Source organism: Antechinus flavipes, chromosome 5 (assembly GCF_016432865.1).
Source record: "Antechinus flavipes isolate AdamAnt ecotype Samford, QLD, Australia chromosome 5, AdamAnt_v2, whole genome shotgun sequence".
NCBI lineage: Eukaryota > Metazoa > Chordata > Mammalia > Dasyuromorphia > Dasyuridae > Antechinus > Antechinus flavipes.
The window spans coordinates 185,314,018-185,330,556 of NC_067402.1; the positions used below are offsets into that span (position 1 = coordinate 185,314,018).

The following is a 16,539-nucleotide window of genomic DNA, read 5'->3' on the forward strand; positions in this document are numbered from 1 at the left end:
GTGCTTCTGTCCATCATTTGTCAATTGAAACTGAGTTAGGTCTCTTTGTCAAAGAAATCCATTTCCATCAGAATACATCCTCATATAATATCGTTGTCGAAGTGTATAATAATCTCCTGGTTCTGCTCATTTCACTCAGCATCAGTTCATGTAAGTCTCGCCAGTCCTCTCTGTATTCATCCTGCTGGTCATTTTTTAGAGAACAATAATATTCCATAACATTCATATACCACAATTTACCCAGCCATTCTCCAATTGATGGGCATCCATTCAATTTCCAGTTTCTAGCCACTACAAACAGGGCCACCGCAAACATTTTGTAGTGCCATCCATTGAGAAATAACCTTGTATTTATTTTTTAGAAATTTTGTATCGATATATCTGTGTCCATCTTGTGCCCTTTCAATGAATTCCTTCCCCCCCAGCAATAGAATGCAAACTCTGCATTCTATTGAGAATAGGAACAGATTTATTTTTCTCTGTGTATCCACAGTTAAATGCCACATCAGGCACATAGTTACTGCTTAATACATTCTTGTCAAAAGAATGAACAGACACTGAATATATATTAAGAAAACCAACAAAACAATTGGCTTCCTAAGGTGGGCAAATTCTAACATTGTGTGTGTGTGTGTGTGTGTGTGTGTGTGTTAGGTAATTAGGTCCTGACCACTTGGTCTTTGGTGACAATTTTCAATTCAGCAATCATTAAAAAAGTACATTGGAAGAAAATCCATATATGATAGTCCTTTTTGTCCAGGGAACTCTTTTTTTTTTTTTTTAAATAACTTTTTATTGATAGAACCCATGCCAGGGTAATTTTTTACAGCATTATCCCTTGCACTCACTTCTGTTCCGATTTTTCCCCTCCCTCCCTCCCTCCAACCCCCTCCCCCAGATGTGGCAAGCAGTCCTTTACATGTTGAATAGGTTACAGTATATCCTAGATACAATATATGTGTGCAGAACTGAACAGTTCTCTTGTTGCACAGGGAGAATTGGATTCAGAAGGTATAAATAACCTGGGAAGAAAAACAAAAATGCAAGCAGTTTATATTCATTTCCCAATATTCTTTCTTTGGGTGTAGCTGCTTCTGTCCATCCTTGCTCAACTGAAACTTAATTAGCTCTCTATCGAAGAGATCCACTTCCATCAGAATACATCCTCAAACAGTATCATTGTTGAGGTATATAATGATCTCCTGGTTCTGTTCATTTCATTTAGCATCAGTTCATGTAAGTCTCGCCAGTCCTCTCTGTATTCATCCTGCTGGTCATTCCTTACAGAACAATAATATTCCATAACGTTCATATACCACAATTTACTCAACCATTCTCCAATTGATGGGCATCCATTCATTTTCCAGCTTCTAGCCACTACAAACAGGGCTGCCACAAACATTTTGGCACATACAGGTCCCTTTCCCTTCTTTACTATCTCTTTGGGGTATAAGCCTAGAAACACTGCTGGATCAAAGGGTATGCATAGTTTGATAACTTTTTGAGCATAGTTCCAAATCGCTCTCCAGAATGGCTGGATGTGTTCACAATTCAGGGAACCCTTTTTAATGATTGTTCTTCAGTTTGAATTATGTCTGACTCTTTGTGACTGCATTTGGGATTTTCTTGGCAAAGACATCAAAGTGATTTCCCCATTTCCTTTTCTCTTTTTAAATTTCCCTTTTACTCTTCTTCTTTTGACAACTTTCCTTTCCTTTAGCTGAGAAGTTTCTAAAATAAAATTCAAGATTTGTTGATGATAGTAATGGTTTAACGGGCCACTTTAGAGGCCTGGATTATAAAGAACCTTAGTGTACTTTGCCATAAATGCCTTCATTCTTTTACTTTCTGCAGAGAAACCATGTGATCCTTTCAACAAATGACAATATTTATAAAGCACTAAGCTCTATGTTAGAACATAGAAGGTTCTGAATAAATGCTTGCCTTTCTATCCCTTCCCCAATTGCATACTCCCAGATGAGATTATGGGGAGACTGTATAATAAAAGTTAAGTTATATCAGAAAATAAATATAAAATTCTAGGAATTCCTCCATTTTGATGCAATTTGACGATATATTCTTTGGATGTGACCAGATAGCAAATTTCAGGTACAGAGCTTCTTTTTGCTTATTGAATTATTCAGCAAGTACTCTAAATAGTTCATCAACAAAAAAAGAAACTCAGGGATTACCACTTGGATCTGTTAACAAAGAGGTAGCAAAAAAAAGGGAACTATATCAACCTCTTTGTCAACATTTATTGCCTTCCATGGAAATTTCAGTTGAGTTATGCTGTACCTTTGATATGGATTGTTACTTTCACTGTTGCCCTAAAAGTTTATTCTTCCTATTTGCCTCAAATTTTGCTCTTAGGCTCACTCAACTCCAAATTTATCCTGACTCATACATGGTAATGACAAGATTATGTGATGGCCAACTGTGATGTAATTTAAGATTTTCTCAACAATGTAGTAGTGATTCAAGGCAATTTCAATAGACTTGGAATGGAAAATGCCAATCTCATCCAGAGAGAATAATTGAAGCATAGTATTTTTACCTTTTTTGTTTATTTGTTTGCTTATTTTTTTCTTTCTCATGGTTCTCTCCCCCCCACCCTTTGGTCTGATTTTTCTTGCACAACATGTCAAATATGGAAATACATTTAAAAGTATCGTACTTATTTAATCTATATCACCTTGCTTGCTGTCTTAGGGAAAAGGAAGGTAAAAGGAGAGAAAAAAATTTAAAACATAATCTTATAAAAATGAATGTTGAAAACTTTGTTTACATGTATTGTAGGAAAATACTATTAAAAATAGATATAAGGAAGTTTTTCCTTATATGGACCTTAAAAAATGTAGTTTCCTTGCTTATCTCTTTAAATCATGTTTATTTTTACTATTGTCTTCTCGGAAATTGTGATTGCTACTCTTGATTTTCTTTATCTTTCTTTTTCCCACCCTGAGGCAATTACCCAGGGTCACACAGCTAGGAAGTGTTAAATGTCTGAGGCTAGATTCCAACTCAGGTTTTCCTGACTTCAGGATTGGTGTTCTATTCATTATGCCACCTAGTTGCCCTGTTACTCCTGATTTTCTAAGTTCATCTATAGTGAAATGATTTTTATTCTAGCTTTTGATTTTAGCTTTGTGTGAATGTTTATGTTTTGAGTGTATTTTTTTTGCAAGCAATATATTGTTGGATTATATTTCTTAGTCCATTTTTGTATCTTTTTCTGTTTTATGAGTAGACTCACCTCATTTATATTTGCTGTTATTTAATTTTAATTTTGTAAATTTAATTTAATTTTAATTTTGTATTTTCCTCCTTCCTGTAGCTTAGATATTTTGTTCTTTGCCAAAAAAAAGAAATACTTTGCTTAATACTAGTGATCTTTAATTAATGTGTCCATTTCTGTTCTTTTTTCTTCCCCTCTCTCCCATCTTTGGTTTTTGTATCTTTTTAAAATTTCCTTTTAATTCTCTTTATCATTCTTTCCTCTTTTGATGTTGGTTTGTTTTGCTTATGACTACTGCTTCACCTAACCTTCCCTCCCTTATAATGCTGTATCTACCTGTTCATCATTTCCCTTTAAAGATTAAGATATTCCTATACCATAGTTTTTGTATGTCTCGTTATCTAGTTTAAATGAATATTAGGTTCATAGGGTGCCCAATCTTCCACCTTTTTCTACATGTTTATGTAGTGTCCATTTCACATGTTCCTATTATAATGGATAATAAATTCTCCCTTTTCTCTTGCTTTAGTCCCCAATACATTTACCTATTCCTCCCATTTCCTTTTCCTAAGACCATCCATAGAAAATAGAACCATACCCCACGTCCTTTGCTTATTTTATTTAATTTTATATCTTTTCTTTAAAGACTCTATGAGATTTATTTTTCTTCTCTTATTTAAATGTAACCAATTCATTGCTATTATGTAATTCTTTCCAATTGATTGATTGTCCCTGTATATGTAGTAGACCTCTTCTTTTAGGGAAATTCCTAGGTTTTGGCTCAGTTTCCTGATGACTCAATTTAGATTTTGGCCTTGGTTCCTTCTCTCTCTTCTTCTTGAATAATTTTGAACAGAATTTGTTTTTGTTCCTTGGTGTGAGCCTGATAGATCCCACCCAAATATTGCTGATGGTGATGGAGCCAGCTTAGGAGGGACCCTAGGTACTTTGCTTCCCATGTACTTCAAGGCACTTTCTCCTGTTATGCTTTAAGCATCAACTATTGGATTCTGGGCTTCTCTATTATATAGTACTGCTTAAGTGCTGAGCCATTCTGGTTCATCTGTTTGTGCCTCTCTTGGAGCTTCTTGGCCACTAGGAGCTGCTTTGAGTTCATTTCTTTCTATGTCTTTGTTGATGTTGAAAGATCACTGAGTACTGAGATACTGAGACACTGTGAAGGTTCTGATCTAGTCCTATCTGCTGTTGTATTTTCTGAAATCTACTCAATTGTTAAACTGACTGAGCACTTAGAGCTAACCTGGATGTTGATACGTGCTGTGTTCCCTAAATTGTGGTTTTGTCTCTTAAGTCTAGGTCCAGACTCTTATCTACACAGTTTTGTTTCTGCTCTAAGCTTTCAGTGGATTCTAGCAATCTCTTTGTGCATTCCTAGACTGAATGAATCAATTAGCTTATAGCTGTTTCATCTTTGATTTTATTTGTCATTCTTCCTTCTGGTGCATTTTTTAAAGTTTTCTTGGGGTGTTTGAAGGAAATTTGGGCTCTCTTAGATCCTAATATGACAAAGTTTCTTCATAATTCTGTTGAAATTTAATAGGAATAAATTTAAAGTCTTTAAATTAAAAGAAACAAACAAACAAAATTCTTAAATACAAGATTGGGAGTAAGGTGGGGAGGAGACCTGACTATATTTAAATTCAATCAAAAAACATCTTGAGATTTTCATGAATTTTTTATATTTTTATTTTCATGACTTTTAAACTCAATGTGAATAGTCAGTTAACTAATATTTATTAAGTCCCCATTATATACTAGCTACTGTGCTAAGCATTGAAGTGACAAAGCAAGAAACAATGCCTTCTTTCAAAGGACTCACAGTCTAATAGAAGATACTTTGTGCAGATAATATATAAATAGGATAAAATGGAGGTAATTTCAGAGGGAAAACCTTTAAATTAGGGCTTGGAAATGGTTTCTTTAAGAAGACGGGACTTTAATTGAGATCTGAAGGAATATAGGGAAGCTAAGAGATAGATACGAGAAGGGAGAGATTTCTAGGCATGGACATTACTTGTCTAAGAGGCCATGTAGTCATAATTTATAGTTGGATGAGGGAGAGCACATTCTGTGCCCACTCCTCTGGATAACTCACTGAATTATTCTTGCATTTTGAAACTGGGATTAAAAGAAAGCCCAAGGAAGTGTAAGCAGCCCTGTGGTATTTCAAGAATTCTGGCTCAGCAGCCAATTCAAAGACTTTTCCATCAGTATGCACTATGAACTCCTAAATCATCATGACCAATAGGCTATGTATGAGAGATATCAGAAAAAGTTGGTTATATGTATCTGATATCTATAGATGCCTTTTGATATCTACACATTCTCTGAGGTATGGTGATGTTGGGTACAGATAAAGCCCTTCTATTATGTATGACTAATATTATGCTTATCTTGAGCTTTCATATGTTTGCTTGGGATCCATCTAAGCATCCCCCAAATAGAAGTCTATAGAGGTATTATACTCATATTTCCCATTAATATTAAATCCTTGAGGACAGAGACTATTTTATATATTTTTTCTTGGTACCCCCCAGACTTTGAACATAACAAGTGTATAATAAATGCCCACTAAATTGAATTGAATTAAAAAGAAAACAATGAGAATATTAATGATTTTTTTGTGGCTTCTTAAAGTTGACTCCAGAAGGTATTAGGTGTTTTGTCTAAGAAATGTATCCTAAACTATGTGTGGTATTTGTGATATTATGGTTTGCTTTGTTTCTTGTTTGTTCTCATTTCCCAACTCTTTTTCAAGTCCAGGCATTAGTAGATCATCAGTACTGTGGTCTGAGATAAAAACACCAAAAAAAAACCCATTTTATTCACCTCTAGGTTACAAATGGCCGGATTATTCCTGTGGCTATAAGAACATGGTATGGAATCTTTTGATAATGGCAATCTTTCAAATCAAGACTGAAGAGCACAAGCTGAGCAGAATGACGCACTGAAATCTTTAAACATGGTGGAAGCCCCTGGCAAGCAAAATAAAATAACAGAAAATTAAGATCATATCATTATTGTTCCTATTCTTGTTTAACATTTTACATTTTAATCATCATTCAATGTTTGACTTTTAATCATTATTTTGTGTTAATTATCAGATGAACACAATAATAGTTATTAGTAGTTGGTCTAACAAATTACACACACATGCATACACACACACAGAGGAAAGATATTAAATATCAGAAGAAAAAAAAATCCAGAACCTGATTTCTTTACTGTAGGAAGAGGTGAAGTGCTCACTTATAGTTTATTCTGCATCTTTCATCCAATTATTCCCCACAAGAGGTTTTCTTGTTCCACTCCCACCTCCACCTCCCAAGACAGGTTAGCATGTCAAATAAATGGACTAGTCTGGTTGTGGAATTAAGGCAACTGAAATGCTGGGTATCATGAATACCAAAACCTCAGAAAAAGATAAGATACAGGGATTTTTTCCCCCTACATTTCATCCCTCTGTCTAAGTAGGATAACTCACTAAAATTATGCAGTGGAGCTCCAGGACATATAACATAATCCAAAGAGTGGGATATTTAGGCCAGTGGTCTTCTTCCCCAGGTAGATAGTCAACAAAATTTCTCCAACAGTGACGATACTCTGAGGAAACAGAAATCTTGGTTAAGCAATATAAGCACCACAAAGAGCTTAATATTATAAGGGTTTGTTGTTATGTTTATCCCGCTAAGATAAAACAAGATTGAAACCCAAAGTTAGATCCCAGTTAGAGAGGCTTTTTATCTTTTTCAGATGGCTATAATAAGCTCCCCCAAAAGTTCTGGAGCAGGAATATTCCCTGAATTATTGTTATTCATTCTTTATATTGCCTGAAAGAATGATTCCAAGAATACAATAGAAAAAGGGAATATATGAGACAAAATCTTAGTACCACTACATTTCTTCCTTGAGGTATAGCAGCCTGATTCTTCCTCATGTCTTTTTTAACCCCCCTAGAGGGTTAGGACAGCAATTCTTTTTGCCAGAGTGATTATGATACCCAAAGTCAATTCCTCAGAAAGCTGGGGGTGACTCACATCTCAAAGTTCATTATAGCCACCTAAGCCTAAAAAGATTATCAGAGTCTTGGCCCTTACTCCTGGTTTTTAGCTTTGCCCTTGATTTCTAAAGATGAGGATCTTAGCAAGTACCTAGAATGTATAGAGATTGTGATCTTACATAGGAATTTATAGCATTGTTTCTATGGGGAAAGATGCACTCTAATTTCTTGACAACTGATTTACAAGCAGGATTTTTCTGGTAAATGTTTAACAACCAACTCTTGAGGTGAGGGGACAGGTTTGGAAATGTATGCACGACATATTTATAAATTTCATTGGTGTTTTAAAGATTATCTCCATCCCTTTCATAAGTCTAGAAAATAAACAAAACAATAAATCAGGTCCTGATTTGTAGTGGACTTCTGAGATGAACATGTTAACACTACAAATTTATCAGTTATAAGCTGATATGAGCTACCTCCAGCACATCCCTGCTTATAATAGTAATTTGGAAATACAATTCTTTTGTAAATAGGCAAAAGGCTAGTCATGCAAACATCCATTGATACAGATTAGATCAAATACAATTATCTCATGATTCCTCCTCTAAAACAGTGACTCTGTGGTATTCTTTCCTTCTATCCCTAGAAATATTCCCTTTCAATTCCCCTTCAGGATCATGCTCTTAATACCTGAGTAGTTCATAATTTGGATAGTCACACCAGAGCAGACAAGTTCCTGGAGTTCTTGACGATTTTGTTGTTCCATGTGCCAGTAAAGCCGAGATACAAAAATGACCAGGGTCACATTGGGGCATTGATTTAAAAACTCTTTAATGGCCTTGGAACACCTCCAACAAGGGCTCCAGGAGAGGAACCAGGTAATGGAGCATTTAACAGATGGTTTAAAATCTCTTTCTGAAGTGAATTTTTCCATGAAGTTGATTTCAGCATGTTGAGTTGTGTTTTGATTTGAGTTTCTCCAGATATTGTGACTTGCACCCCACTTGATTTCATAGAGTAGACATGTCTCCTTACGGAGTTCTTGAGGGTTAAAGAAAGTTTCAAATTCCCAGGGTTTGATTCTCCTCCTGAAACAAAGGAAGCAGCCCCATGTTGTTATAGAATCTTTGAAAGGACATTAGTGTTTTTTATTCTCCTTCCTGTTTGTCAGTTCTGAACTGACTGTTACAAGGAAATTTGCAAGTATTCTAATATAAATTTTTCTGAGAAATGCTACTCAGAAATATCATTATGCCATTAGTCAACAGCTAGAATTTTTGTGTCAAAGTTTTCCAGCTGTTGTGTCCTTCTCTCACTTTACTGGGGAAAAGAAAGGAGTTTATTGTGAATCAAGTAGTTTCTCAACATGGCAACAACAAAACACTGTAGAGATGAATGTTGACTTTTTTTTTTTTTGAGGATGGCTGCTAACTAAAGTACTCTGACATCTCTTAGCATAGCAGTCACTTTTGTCACCCTCATCAATTCCAGCATGATCCACATGACAATCTCCCTCATAAGACTCTACAAACTTTAAAAATATGCATGCATATCTAATCTAAGTACAGGCTGAATGATGTCAATGTATTAAGATATTCACACATAGCTTTTGGATATATGTAATCCAAAGAATATTTCTTTCAGTGAATAAAAATTCTTCAGCCCCATGCATTGCCAGAGCACAAGTCCCAGCATATATGAGACTACCAATGAGAAAGGTAGTTTGATTCTGTTTTGCATTTGCTGCAGGAAGAGATCGTCAGTATTCACTATCGTGTCCTTTCATGGTTATCTATTCCCAATTAAATCTGTGTACCCAAAGCAGAGAAAGAGGGACAAATCAGTTCACTTAAGGAAAGGTACTAGGGAAATAGAATACAATAGGAGTCAAGACACAGCATTGAGAGAATGTTGTAGAGATTGCAGTTGATCTTAGTTTGGGAAGTGCCAATCTCTCAGTGCTATCTGCCACTTCTGTTAATTCCTATGTAGTCCTCTGTACTCTTCCTACAATCTCCCTTTTGAGGCTCCTTAGTTATTTTAAATCGCAAATTATAAGCATCTTTGAGTAATCAAGAGTACATAGCAGGTGATATCACAATGTTGTAGAGCTCACACAAATACTTAGAACGTGTAGTGCAAAGAAAAATTTTTTGCAGGAAACATGGCTCAGTCAATCCCAAGCTTTGTGGGTCAAATGTAAACACAAAGCCCTTCACAAATATTTCATTTGTTTGAATTCAGATTTCTTAGATAGCTCTTCTATATGATCCCAACTCTAATCATTTCCATTACTACCTAGTTGACTCTTGGTCTTTTCAGGTTGTGAAGCTCCAGATTAGGTATCAGATTCTAACAGGTTCTGAAGAATGGTTTTATGATTCCTCCACATTATACCTTTGTTTAAACAAAGTTCTTTTAAAACTTGAAGACAATTTTGTCTTTGTAGCAATTTCAGCTTTAACATCCCCTGTGTATCTCAAAGTTTCAATTCAGGCAAGTCAAGATAGTTCTAACTAGCATACAATGTAATCAGAGAATGATCTTGCTGTGTCCCAAGAGTTTTTACTCCTCTCATTCTTGAAACAGATAATTTGTTTTACTCATCATCAGATAATGCTTATTTTAGATACCCCTTCTCTGTGATTCTGACATTTTAGAGGGACAGCTTTGGGGGAAAGTGGGTTCTGAGGAAAATGAATAGAAAGTGATATAGGATAAGGGAGTTTTCAGGACATTTCAAATTGTGAAAACAAGAACTAGAGTAAGAAAGATAGTAAAGTAGAGGAAGAATTAATTGTTTAAACAGAGTAAGAAGTGTAAAAACAGATGTAGATAGTGAAGAAAATGATTACATAGCATGAGATAGGAGACAATAAGTGGAGAAAGGAGGATGATTGAGGTAGGAAAGACTGTGGAAATGCATTTGATTTTTGTGGCACTGAAATGTCCTTTAGTCCTTAGAATAACTGAATATTATTGTCCTTACCTTAGAGTGGCATCTCCCATTGAAGGACCTGTTGGCAAAAAGATAAGGAGTATTACAAAACACCTTAGTGAGAGGAAGATTCTTTATTGATAAGGTTCTTATCATATGATCTTTATGTCATTTTTTAGTAATACCATTAATATTATAAAATTGAGTTTGAGCCGACACATCAAGGGTCAGAATTATAACCAGGGCAGGGTATTGAAATTTAGAGTGTACTGACAGGTCTTATCCTCTGTTAGCAAGATATGAACATCTAAGGTTAGCACTTAGTAAGAATGAGTAATTAAAATAAAAAGCCACTAGATAATATACTTACTTCTTTGTGGCTATATCCCTGACCTTGTTCCTTTAGAATTCTACACTGAGTGGCAAAGCAGTGGTTCACAATGGTATACCAGGGAATTCCCCATCTGTATCAATTGATTTCATCTTTTCAAATTGATTTGATAAGGGAAGACTTGTATGAACTGATGCTGAATAAACCAGAAAAGTAATATTTATAAGAGTTACAATAATGTAAATCAGGGGTGAGGAATCATTTTTTATGCCAAGACAGATTTGGATATTTATATTTACTTATTATTTATTTACTTATATTATTTTTATTTATTTAAATATATGAATATTATATAAATACATATTATATTATGAATAATATAATGCATATTAAACAAATATTTATTTATTTTAATATATAAATATTATTTATATTATATTTATAATATCATTTGTGGGCTATATAAAATTATCAGCCTAAAAACTCAAGCAATGAGAGTTTTCATTTCTAGCTTTCAGCTCATCAGTGCTTTGGCAGGGCCAGACCAAATGATTTAATGGGCCTTATGTGGTCTATAGACTGGATATTCCCCATCCCTGATGTAAACAGAAAGAACAATAAAATGAAACTAAAAGTCATATGATGATAATAACAAAACCTGGACTTAAAGGAGAATTGAAAAAATGCATCTGTCTCATTTCTTTGCTTAGATGGGAAACCATAGATGTGGAACATTGAATATAATGGCTGATGTGTTACCTGCCTTTGATAAATTGATTCTTTTAAGAAATCTTTGTTACTTTTGTTATAAAATCTTAGTGTTTTTTGTTAGGGGAATGAAAAAGCACTTATTTGGAAAAGAATCTAATATAAAAATAAGAAAATATATTATAAAACTTTGATTTAAGGGTATTATTTCATTTTCCTGTTCTTAGGTATCTGAAGGATTAGTAATGGCTCTGGTAGGGGCAAATACATCCAGACATGGATGCCATTCACTAATACTTGGAACAACTTTTGGTGATCTATTGCAACTTCTACTATTCTATAAGCATCTTTCCCTTTATGTTTACCATTCTTTTCTGTTTTTGTCCTTTTTCTTTCACTTTTTTTTTCTTCTCTGTTTTTCTTTGTCTCTGCCTTAGGACCATTAGTGGCATCCCAAAGTATCATAAAGCAGTGCTTAGAAGCGTTACAAATATTAGAGATAGAAAATCTAGAGCAAAAAAATATTGGACTGGAGGCGAATGATCAGAAGACCTGTTTTCTAGTTCTGGTTGATCTCTAGATGCCTGAAATACTATTGGGAATGGTCTTTAATTTATCTATGTCTTAATATCCCTATCTCTAAAATGACCACGGTATCTATCTTAGCTTTCTCACAGGCTTTCAATGGGGATAAAATATAATTGTTTAAAAAAATAAGCTCATCATTATTATTATATTATTCATGCTTATTAATATGATTCTTCTATGTGTTTCCATGTATATGATCATAGTGTACTCATGGGAACTCAGTTCCCACACAAAACTCTTTTTTACCATTTGAGAAAATATTTAGTTTTTATGTGAGTCTCAAAATGCCTGGCACACAAAGGATGACAATGGGATGAACTTCCTAAAGTGATAGTAAAGGAATTTATTTTCTTTAACAGTGCCAGATACTTAGAAAATGTTCTTGTAAGAAACTCCACATTCAGTCTAAAAATTGACCAGGCAGAACAATAAACTACAGAGCTTATATGCCTTATCTGTACAATGTGCAAAGGCAAGCCCCTAAATAAAATATTAGCTTTATGCTCCAAAGCAATTAATTGTCTTTATGTTGTCATCAAATATTTTCAATTCTTCCTTCAAAATAGCTATTGAAGTCTATCTCCCACTCTCTTAGTTTCAGAGCTATAGAATTGTAGAGTTGGAAAATAATTCAGAGATCATCTAATCTAATATTCTTATTTGACAAATAAGGGAAACTTAGGCTCAGAAGTTTAGTTATTTTCCCAATTTTTTACAAATAGAGGTGTCAGAGGAGACACCAAATGCCCCATCTTCAGATTTCAATCTTATTTCTATATATTAAGCTTGAGTCCCTAGAAGATAAATGCTTGAGATTTATGATCCTAAAAAGACCTTCTGAACTTTTTGCTACAACCTTAGGCCTGGATATAAAAGCATGTTTTATAAAAAGAATTGGTTTTTTTGGGATAGGATCATATCAAGAAGATACCTTTCCAGATTACTTTTCCATCGAAGTGAGAGCAAAAACTCTTTAGTCTTCTAGATCTTCACTACTTCCCTTACTTAGAATGACCTTGGAATATAGTTCCTAAAAGTATCAATGAATCCTCCCAGTTCTATGCTAAAACCTCAGAGTACAAAGACTGTCAATTATAGCAATTATATACTGGTTGTATTATTATTTAATATATTTCATATTTGTCTTTCAATTTCATATTGTTTTACTAATTACAATGCAAGATTCCCAAGTTGATCTCCTGTCTTCCTATTTCTTTTCCTTTAATCCACCTTTAGTTACAAGATCATAGATCTAGTTTGGAAAAGACTAATTTCACAGGCCATCTATTCCTGTGACTTCCTTTTATGGATAATAAAACAGAGGTCCATGGATGTTAAGTGACCATAGTGACATATAGCTTGTGCTCAAAATATTTAAATCTAGTCCTTTTAAATCCAACAGCACTATTTCCCCCATTTTACCATGCTGCCTCAACCAGTAGGCATTTTCAAGTATAATGCAGAGCAATGAGCTAGGTGTCTAGAATGACATAAAGTAAAAAGGAATCATATCTAAAACCATCAAAGTTAGCAATACAAACAATTTTACATGCTAATTACATCAGAAAGCTCCAAATATTAGAGATAAATGAAGTAAAACATACATCTAACATAGCTTTAAATGTGAATGAATTAAATAATCCAATAAGATGAAACAGATTGGATAAATAAACAAAATTTCACAATTTGTTGCTTGCAAGAAAAACATTAAAAAAAAACTACCTAGAATAAAAATAAAGAGCTGGAAAAGAAATACATTATTTATGAGATAAATAAAAAAATGCAGCAATTTTGATCATGCTATCAGATAAACCAAAAACAATCATTTAAAATATTTAAAAAAGGATAAACAAGGAAACTACATTATGCTGAACAACCCCAAATCTGTATTATATCTACATTCATAAAGGAAAAATTAACTTAACTACAAGAAGCCACAAACAATAACAGAGTAATGGTAAGAGATTCCACTATTTCTCAGTTTTGGGATAGCTCTAATAGAAATAAATGAAATAAAAATATAGAACTGAACAAATTGGAGGAAAAATTAGATCCAAAAGACTTCTGATATCTTCTAAATGAGATTGTTAATATGTATGGATGTGTATGTGTATGTATATATGAATATATGTTGTGTGTGTTTATGTGTGTAAACACAGAATTTAAAGAAGTCATAAGCTCTTTGCTCAAGAAGTTTGCAGTCATCCAGGGAAATCAAATATCAGCAGGTTTAGCTATAATAAACAATCTTGTGTGATAGCTGCATTAGAAAGCTTCAAAATATTAGAGACCAGAGGAGGAAAATATGAGCCTAATTTTCATAACTTTAAATGTGAATGGATTAAACAATCCAGCAAAATGAAAAAGTGACAGATTGAGTAAGAAAACAAAGCCCCACAATCTGTTGCTTTTGGAACACACATTTAAAAAGAAAGACATACACAGAATAAAAACGGGGGGCTAGATTTAATAATGACATTAAGACAGCTTCAAAGATTTACCAACAAGCTGTCCAATCGATTGCTTTATTTTCCCATAAGCTCCCCAGGGCTTACCAATACTAACAGAATAGAATCCAGAGAAATCTGGAATTTAAGGATCTCCATAATGTATTATCAATTTGCTTTAAATTGTATGCCTTATTGCTCCCCTATACAAACTCCTTACTCCAATTAGACTAGTTCATTTCCTCTCTAACACAATGCTTTCATGCCTTCTGCCATTGCATTTTCCTGAAATGCCCTCCCTTCTCAATCAAATTGTACCCATTCCTCACTGTACAGCTCATTCTCTATTCCTACCTTCCTCCTTAACCACTCTAGTCTCTGAACACTTAGAGTAATTATTTATATAATTCATTAAGCAATTGATGTATTTTATGACAGATAGTCTATTATTATTTTGAACTATTATTTATATTTTTTATTCTCACTAAACTTTTTATATATGTGCCCTGTAAAGTAGAGACTATGTCTATATATTTTTTTAAACCTCACTATAAAAGCTTTCATAAAGAAGACACTCTGATATTTGTTGGTTGTTTTTACTCAAATTCATTTAGTTTTCCTCAAACATAGTGATCATTGGAGAATAATAAATGTCAATGACTATAGTGATAAACATCAATATACCTAGAAAAAAACACACCTAATCAAGATATGCCCAGATGAAGTTTAAAAATTGAACATGAGTACAGAGTGCCACAAAGTTCTCTCCCTGATCCCTACACAAGAGGTTCTGTGAGTTACCTTTTTTTTTTGAATCCGTGGCTTCTTTCCACTGGGATTGTTTCTGGAGCTGTGAGCTGGGTTGACTGTCTTTGCCAGCAATAATATGAACTTTGATTCTCTAGAAGCACCCAGTGCCACCTTCCTAGGCAGAGGAAGATGACTCATTCAAACTTACCAGGATAATCAAATGAGACACAAATGAGGAAAATAATTAATGGGGGGGGGGCAGGGATATCATATGGTTGCTTGTCTTAAATAAGAATACTTTTCACACTGAACATTATGAATGATGGCACTTGAATTTAACACTTTCTTCTTCCCACTAAATATGGGTGAGCTCAGTTTTGCCCATCTAAATAATTAAATGACAGGGAACTAAAATTAAAATTAAAAACAAGGAATAAAGTTGTTTTCTGTTTCTGTTTTCAGAATATTTCAAGGCACTGAGATTGTCAAGCAATAAAAAGGAAAAAAAAAACTTCTAATTTTTAACTAGAATTAATGTTATATTGTTTGCTCACTAGGTATCACTTATCCTATTTTTTTTTTTTTTTTTCATTCTTAAGATTTTGTCCTTTGACCGAATGACAGAAAAGAGTAAGGGAGGGGCATTGTCAGATGTACAACCAGAAGGACCTTGACCTTTGTGATAGTTTATCAGTTTATAACAGCCTTTAGACGTCTTGCTGCTCTTGTTTATAGTTGAAGTTAAGTATGGGAATGTGTAATATGCCTCCTTCTGATTTTTATCTGCTGTGAATGATTGAATGCTATAGTACCCATCTCCTGTCATTTTCCTTTTGGCTTGCCCAACTATATTTCTTCCCATTGCTGCATGACAAATATCTTGTTTATTGTTGGAGGACTTGATTATTATCTTTTCCAATCAAGATAAATATAATGCTTATAATTCAGTTATATCAAAAGGATTATGACATGAAAGTACTAGTTTGTATGGGCATTCTGAAAAAATAGAACTCTTGGTTTCTGGTTTGTGTCATTTTGCTCAGATTTCACTCATTACAATGCCAATGCACTCAAATAATAAGTAACAAAAAAGTTACTTAGACTGTGTTTTCTGAGAATCAGAGTCCTTCCCTTAATCCCTCCTATCCAGAGGATGACAACCGAATTAGCCTTAAATAATCAGTGAAGATCCAGACATCATACTTTTATCATTTGGCCTAGGACCAAACTAAACTAGGACTAAACTCCTGCATACTCCTCTGCAATTATAATGCCTTCTCCTCAATAGAGAAAATCAAATCAACACCTCATTTTGGGGCCTAGGGCTCAGCTATCATTGCTTTTGCTAGGGAATAGTGCCATAGATTACTCTCCTGTCAATCTATTAGTCAATTAATAAACATTTAAGTGTGTATGTCAGGAACTATGTTAAATGCTAAAGGTATTTTAAAAAAAATGTCAAAAGATAGTCTCTGCCCTCAAGAAGCTTACAATCTAATAGGATTGTATATCTAG

The 16,539-nt window shown here is 34.0% G+C and overlaps 1 protein-coding gene across 3 annotated transcripts; it reads right to left on the reverse strand.

Annotated features, from left to right (window-relative positions):
* Nucleotides 1–877: 877 nt before the first annotated feature.
* On the reverse strand, nt 878–15,150 carry APOBEC1 (apolipoprotein B mRNA editing enzyme catalytic subunit 1). 3 transcript variants are annotated; one of them, XM_052001762.1, is made up of 6 exons: nt 15,076–15,150; nt 10,252–10,279; nt 7,953–8,350; nt 6,744–6,862; nt 6,089–6,234; nt 878–1,022 (listed from the first exon to the last, which is right to left on the reverse strand). In XM_052001762.1, exons 2-5 carry the CDS (start codon nt 10,269–10,271, stop codon nt 6,091–6,093), a joined length of 681 nt encoding a protein of 226 aa, XP_051857722.1. In that variant the 5' UTR covers nt 10,272–10,279; nt 15,076–15,150; the 3' UTR covers nt 878–1,022; nt 6,089–6,090. The 3 variants fall into 3 exon arrangements, with proteins under 3 accessions (XP_051857722.1, XP_051857721.1, XP_051857720.1); XM_052001761.1 differs by lacking the exon at nt 878–1,022 and adding an exon at nt 4,680–4,782; XM_052001760.1 differs by lacking the exon at nt 878–1,022 and having other exon boundaries at nt 6,056–6,234.
* Between the last annotated feature and the right edge of the window lie 1,389 nt (nt 15,151–16,539).